Source organism: Triticum aestivum, chromosome 7A (assembly GCF_018294505.1).
Source record: "Triticum aestivum cultivar Chinese Spring chromosome 7A, IWGSC CS RefSeq v2.1, whole genome shotgun sequence".
Taxonomy (NCBI): domain Eukaryota; kingdom Viridiplantae; phylum Streptophyta; class Magnoliopsida; order Poales; family Poaceae; genus Triticum; species Triticum aestivum.
Window position 1 is genome coordinate 598,345,766 of NC_057812.1, and position 7,104 is coordinate 598,352,869.

Genomic DNA, 7,104 nt, shown 5'->3' on the forward strand with positions numbered 1-7,104 from the left:
GCTCACTGTTCATCCAGAGGCAGCATCGATCGGTTTCAGTTAGCAGTAGTAGCGAAGGAATCGCTCGACCGGGTTCAGTTAACAGTCATCGATCGATCGCTCGGGTTCAGTAACGCGTAGCCTGCAGTGCAATCGCTCGGATTCAGTTAGAGCCCAACGCCTCGCTCGGGTTCAGTTAGAGCCAATGCCTCGCACACACGCACGCGTGTACGAGAGAAACGCGCATCGCTCGGCCCCCGACCTCCCACCGTAACCGTGAACTCCCTGAAATTTTCCTCGCCCTCGCTTCTACCACGGTTTTTTCCGTCATGGACGGCCCAAAGAATGTCATGCAGCTGCGTCTCCAGCCCGCCCAGGACGAAAAGCCCATTTTTCTGTCATGATTTTTTGTCATAGAAGTAGGATCCCACCACATCTATGATGATACCGAGTTTTGTCACAATTATCGTCATAGAAGTGTCATATGTATGACAGGAAAAAAAAATTCGTTCGGCCAAAAATGTCATGGATGTGTCTTTTTTTTGTAGTGCACCTTGCCAAGGAGGGCTTGATGACGGAGTAGACCTAACGATGCTTGCTACTAAGTGCTCCGGATGTGATGGAGTAGAGGCCGCCAATGCATCTACCGTGGTGTAGGAGTTCCCTCGTTGCCCGATCCTTTATAAAAAAGTAACGAGGGTGAGTTTCAAAGAATACATTATTATCAGTGGCTAAACGAGACATAGAGGCAAGGTTTTTGTCGGCTTGAGGAACATGAAGAACATCTTTTAGGACTAGATCACGTTTAAGCATAGGGGGATTAATAAAAGCTTGACCAATGTGTCTAATATCCATACCTCCACCGCTTGTTATAACTGCCGCCTCCTGTGTTGCCGTAGTTGTTGGTGTAGCCGCTGTCGCCCTGGGAGTTGCCGAGCCCGCGCCCACGGCCGCGTCCACGCGAGACGGCATTGGCAGAGGATTGGCGAAAAGCGGCGCCATGAAGAAGACTGAGGCGGGCGTCGAAGCTCAGGAGCTGACTATACAGCTCCTGGACGATGATCGGCTCCACCTGAGCAGCAAGGGCCGAGACGGCTGGATTATAATCCATGTCCAATCCGGCCAAGATCTTGGACACGATCTCCGGATCGGAGAGCGCGGCGGCAGTGCATGCAACTTCATCGGTGAGGCTCTTAATCTTGCCAAGATATTCTGTCATAGTCATGTTACCTTTTTGCAGGTTCGTAAGCTCGATGCGAGTGTTGATGGCTTGTGCTTGGCTCTGGGCGGCGAACATGTCGTGGATGGCGCGCCAGACTTCCGCCGGCGTCTGGAGCGTGGCCACCTGTGCAAGGATGTCGCGGGAGAGGGAGCCCATCAAGTAACCTTGGAGTTGTTGCTGTTGTGCGTACCAGAGGGATCTGGCAGAGTTCACCACCTATTCTTCTTTGCCGTCCTTGGTAATGGTGAGGGTGGGCGGCGGCGCTGGGGTCTTCACGTCAAGATGGTGCTCCATCTGCGCGCCCTTGATCTGGTGTAGGACGACGACCTTCCAGAGGAGGAAGTTACCTCTCGTCAGCTTCTCTTGCGGCGGTGATCCGAGGAAGGAGTTGGTGGAGATGGAGGTGGAGGAAGATGCAAAGATGGAGGAGGAGGCGTCGGTGGTGAGGACACCCATGGTGCTCGGCGTCATGGAGGCGGAGATGGTGGACATAGTTGCGGTCGCCTGGGTAGCTAGATGCGATCTCTATTCGATCTATCGAGGAAGAGGCTCTGTTACCATGTAAAACTAGATGGAAGCGTTGAACCCTTTGCTCGGGCCGCGGTTGTATATATATGATATGTGCCGTGGCTTACAAGAATAGATCGAGGAGATCGATCACGTTCGGTACAAAAGGTTTGAGAAGATAGAGCAGAAGAAGAGATAGAAAGAGATACAAGTTAAACACCTTTTCTATCCCTATACAACATCTTCTAACAGAAGCTTGGCAACGACGACAGGGGATCCCGTGGCCGTCGTCACGCGCACCTCCACTGCGTCGTCGCCGACAAGTCGATGATGGAAAAGAGCCGCTGGTGCCGTCGCGGGAAGCCGCGCTCATCGCGGCGGTCGCCTGCCTGTTCTCGTCCTCGAGTCGCGCGACGCGGGCGTGTAGGTCGGCGATGTAAGTGACGGCGTCGGCGTGGAAGAAGACAGCCGGGGCTGTGATGCTCGGGGAGAGGAGTTGACGAGGTGGAGGCGCCACCACTGTCTCCTCTGCTTGGTCGGGCAGGCGTGCGTCGCCTGGGCTGGGCAATTCGGTCGCCTCCTGGTCGGGGCTGCGTGCCCATCTTCTCCGGCGATGGTGCAGCGCCTGGTTCTAAGCTCGCGGACGCGCGGGAGGCAAGGTGCGGCGGTGGAGCAGTAGCAAGGTTTGGTCAAACATGTACAAAGGGGAGCTGCGGCAACGCATGTCCTGGGATGGAGCGGCGGCGGCGCACGTCCTGGGGTATATTTGTCCAGTGTTTCATGCTTATATTATGTCAATCATTTGCAAGTATTGTTTTTGCGTAAAAAAACTGGCAAAAGATCAAAGTCCAAAGTAACATGTGGCGAAATATCAGACAAAGTAACCAGCGGCAAATTGTCAAAGTACAAAATAAATGGCGGCAAAAAATCAAAAACCCCGAGCACGGGGCCAACCCAATGGACTGCTGGGCTGGACGATGCGAAGCGCGGGTTATTCCTCCGCTAAACGTGACAGGCCTAAGATCATCACACGCAACATCTTTTTCTTTTGGCCCGTGCTACGCGTCCGTCGGCTGATCTTTTTAAAAGATCAGTCGGGTCGTGAGCCGTCAGATCTAGCGCATCGAGCAGATGAGCGGTGCCTTCATCATTGCAACACAAGTCTTGTTGCAGAATTTATTTTTGTAACATTAGTCCAGTTGTAGAAAAGTTTTGCATGTTGCAAAAAAAATTGCAACATAGGTCATGTTGTAGAATATTTTTTGTAACAGAGGCCTTATTGCAGAATTTTCTTTATAAATTTTTTGCAACATAGCTCTTGTTGCAGAAAAGCACGCAAGAAAAGAGCATCATAAGAGCTTGTTTGTTGAGAGAACGAGAGAAAATGTGCTGGCAGCGGAGCGCAATGGGAGCTCAGCTGGGAGAGAGAGAAAGAGAGTTAAGGAGAGAGGAGGAAAGGAGAAAGGGGCTGGCGGTTGCGTCCTCCGACGGTGTTAGATGGGAGTTGGGAGGAAGAGAGTGAAGGACGAATGGTTGACGGCGCTTGCTGAGATTTCCCAAAAATGAAGGCATAAGGGGATAAGGTGCAACAAGGATGCATGGCTCACAGGGACACGTGTCAAGCAGCCTAAACGGTTGATGCACAGGCTATAATCAGCCGGACGAGGGGAAGCTTTTTCCGATAAAATTGGAGAGAATGCATTCAAAAAAAAAAACTTTGGTGCCCACCATCTACTCTTGTGCCTCTATGCCACACGATCGTTACCAAAAAAAAAACTTTGGATGGAGCTTAGCTAGGTCCATCCAGCTGCAGCGATCAGCAAACCTACCAGCACGCCATCCAATCCATTGTTACGCCAGTACGGTGGTACACACCAAACATAGAACAGAAAGATAAACCAGAAGGTGAAAAACTTGCTGATTTGTATGCTAAATAAAAAAACAGCAACCTCATACATGCCTCGACCACTTCAGTGAATAGGTTACAGTGCCACAAATAGGCACTGTTGTGGGGATTACAAGTGGACAAGTGGTCAAGCATTTATTTTATTACTATTAGGATACATCGCTCATAAATTAGGAAACTACACAACAGCATATTAGCTCCCTCGACTGATCGAAAAGCATACCAGCATTTCTGCTGATTTTGCATTCATAGGCACATCCCCGGAGGTCGAGATCAAGTAAAGCGTATAGTATAGAGCTTCCTGCAGCTTATTTCCCTTGCCAACCAAAAACTTGCTCTCGTGTAGCGAGCATGAGTGAAGGTCTGAAGGATCAAATCCCCGGGAGAATATCAGCAAAACCGCAAAGCATGCTCAAGTTCCTTCTCGTCGGCACAGCTGTAACCCAACTGATAAGCTCGTGCTGTTCACAGAAGCAAAACATGGATCAGTAACTCAAAGCACTGCAATGAATCAACAAACTTATCAAACACAAACAATGAATTTTCATTTACAATAGAGGACTATCTACCACACTACCAGAGTACCACTATTAGTAGGTTATATAGCAATAGTACTCCCTCTGTAAAGAAATATAAACGTCTTATATTTCTTCACAGAGGGAGTAATATATAGGAATTGCAACTCTTTCACTTCCACAGTGCTCTTCTTTGGCCATGGCCGGCCCACTTGGGTAAGCACATTTTAGATAACAAAATATCACCTAGCAACTAAGCCACTTTCTCCCCCTAAAAACAGAAACTACGCCATCTTCTGCAACATGATCAAACACTCCATAGCAGCAGAAGCGGGCATTTATATTTCTAATAAGTAACTACTCCGATTTATAAATCGACAGCTTGATGTGTGACATCCCTGTAACATGAAAAATGTCCAAATCTACTTCGTTCATAATCTGACATAGCAACTCCACAATATTTAAATTTGCTCCAAGAATAAAACGCAACATGCATGATGGAAGAAAATTTCTCAGTAAATAAAACTTGAATTAGTACCAAATCGTCCAGATCCCATGAATGGCTCTGCTTCATCAGTCACGCCACCTTGCTGCTGATCCTAAAATTGCCAAAAAGTAAAGCTTAGTGATAAGTACGGGATCAGACAAAGATGAATTCGCTCAGGTAAGATCATTCAAACCCGTATCAGGTACATTCTTACAATATATGGCCATTGCAAAGTTTTTATGGATAAAAGAGGATATGCCATGCATTGGGACTTACAGCATCACAAGTGTCCCACTCGTCATCAGGACATAAAAATCTCTCAAAACAGTGCCCAGATATCGTACAGACAAGTAACCCGCTAGCTTGGTCCAAGACAAATTCACGACAGGCATCATCACAGACTGAAAACAGCAGAAAACAACGTTGTCAGGCATGAACAATTATATGTGACAAGTGAGTGAGGAAATATAAATATACCATGTACACGACCAGTCTTCTCACAGATATAAGCATCACCAATCTGCTTATAGTAGCAAGTACTTCCGGAACAAGAATGCCCCTTGACTGCATCATCGGTAAGGCCTCTGCGGCTTTTCCAACTAGACACCTGATCAGCTACTGTCTTATCAAGAACAATCTTGTCGTCGTTAACCTTTAAAATTCAGACAAGAAAGGTTTAAGTTTAGGCCAACAAAAGATAATTCTTTGGAATGTGAGACTGCAAGATAGATTGATGAAGAGTAAATTCCGCAAAACTAGAGATTCATACTACTATGATGGAACTACATATTTAAGGAACTTTTTCATATACTACAGATTTTTACGGGGCATTTTGTCACAGAACTACAGGTTTCCTGTTGCCCTAACTTTCATGGTTTCTTGTGCAGAACAGGTTTTTGGGGCCTAATTTCCCTTCTTGTACCCACATCAAAATGGTTGTGCCAAGTTGCCAACCCACTCAAGAAAATGAGGACTTCAGCAAGTAGATTGAGAAAACCATTTTGGGGAGGTTTGCTTATGGGCCTGGGACATCAGGGACATTCACAAGAATTTCAGTCCACCATAAAATCTGTACTTTTGTGATAAAAACAGCCACTAAATATGTAGCATAGTGAAATCGTTCCTCTCCAATGTTTGTACACTGAACATGTAGTTTTGTGAAATTTACACATAAAAAAGAGATAATAAAGCCAATAAATCAGTGATTACTTCTGAGGGAAGGGGTGCCTGACTCCTTTTTGCAGCCTGCATCTGGATATAGTACTCTTTGAATTCTGTAGGGGTATATCTCACGAATTCAACCATATCTTCTCTGTCTTGCTGGGGTTAAGAACAACAATAACATCATTAGCAAATGCATATATTGCAACATGAAAATGAAATATTTAGCTCTTATCATAACAGAATCAGTAGTTCTGTACACTCAACTGCTTGTGTACATGCACTTATTCTGGAAAAAAGGTAATAGTTCAAATTATATGGAATATTCACATAAAACTAAATGGATATGGCTTATGAACTTCGAAGCTAATTTGTGCGATTTGATCGTCAATGCCCATGGCTTCAACGAGATCAAACTAGAAGTATTAAAGGAAAAACAGGTGGGACTACCTGAATGTAGAGGCTCTTCCAAGCGCACTCCCTGAGTTTCGCGTTAGAGGTAGCATTAGAGGACAGGCCCCACCTCATACAATACCTTACAAAATCAGAAAGGGGTAAAAAAACGTTAGCCAAATTCACAAATTGGAACAGTAGGGCAATATTTAGCTAGTAGCTTACAAGCGGCGCCAAAGGGTTTCGTCAGATGCGGCGGCGTTCATGAAGCGGCACACAAGGGCACACGAGATGAGGTCCTCCGAGGAGAGGAACTTGAAGATCTGCAGGAACAGCTCCGGGGGGACGTTGGTGAACATGCCCGTGTCAATCTGAGGCGGCCCCTCTGTCAAAACCTTTCCTTTTCCCTTCTCCTTCCTCGCCCTCTTCTGACGCTCGTCCTCGCTGCCGCTGCCATCTCCGTCCGACAGCGAATCTTGCTTCCTCTTACAGTTCTTCGCTTCATCATCCACCCCCGTCTCCTTCTCCTCCTCGCCCTCCTCCAGCTGCTGCAATCGAATCCCCAATCACGACAATACTCGATAAGGAAATTAGGAGAGAAAGAGAGATCGAGCGCACTTACGTCGAGAGGATCTTCCTCGCTGGATCCGGAGAGGATCTCGAATTCGAGGAAGCTAGCGAGGCCGTCGACGTCGACGTCCTCTTCTTCCTCGCCGCCGCCGCCGCCGGCGGCTTCGAGCTCACCTTCCTCTTCCAGATCCGGCTGCCCTTCATCGGGGTCGGGTTTCGCGGCCGCCGCGGCGCCCAGGTCCTTCCCGTCGGCCATGCTCGTCCTCCTTTTCGCCGTCCACCTCGCCACCGACGGATCGCCGCTCCTCCCTTACCCTGGAGATATTGGTGCGGTTGGACGATGCGTCACGTTTTTTTTTTTTTG

The 7,104-nt window shown here is 47.7% G+C and overlaps 1 protein-coding gene across 2 annotated transcripts; it reads right to left on the minus strand.

The window, feature by feature from the left end:
- Positions 1 to 3,614: 3,614 nt before the first annotated feature.
- LOC123148524 (F-box protein SKIP31) lies at positions 3,615 to 7,096 on the minus strand. 2 transcript variants are annotated; one of them, XM_044567958.1, is made up of 8 exons: positions 6,793 to 7,096; positions 6,396 to 6,715; positions 6,228 to 6,312; positions 5,826 to 5,936; positions 5,094 to 5,268; positions 4,893 to 5,017; positions 4,668 to 4,728; positions 3,615 to 4,075 (listed from the first exon to the last, which is right to left on the minus strand). In XM_044567958.1, exons 1-8 carry the CDS (start codon positions 6,994 to 6,996, stop codon positions 4,005 to 4,007), a joined length of 1,152 nt encoding a protein of 383 aa, XP_044423893.1. In that variant the 5' UTR covers positions 6,997 to 7,096; the 3' UTR covers positions 3,615 to 4,004. The 2 variants fall into 2 exon arrangements, with proteins under 2 accessions (XP_044423893.1, XP_044423892.1); XM_044567957.1 differs by having other exon boundaries at positions 6,396 to 6,718.
- Between the last annotated feature and the right edge of the window lie 8 nt (positions 7,097 to 7,104).

Coding starts and splice junctions, on each gene's coding strand:
- LOC123148524 (XM_044567957.1), bottom strand. CDS start 6,996: ATGGCCGACGGGAAGGACCTGGGCGCCGCGGCGGCCGCGAAACCCGAC. Junction 5,269..5,825: donor AGGCACCCCTTCCCTCAGAA/GTAATCACTGAT, acceptor TGAATTTTAAAG/GTTAACGACGACAAGATTGT. Junction 5,018..5,093: donor GAAGACTGGTCGTGTACATG/GTATATTTATAT, acceptor TGCTGTTTTCAG/TCTGTGATGATGCCTGTCGT.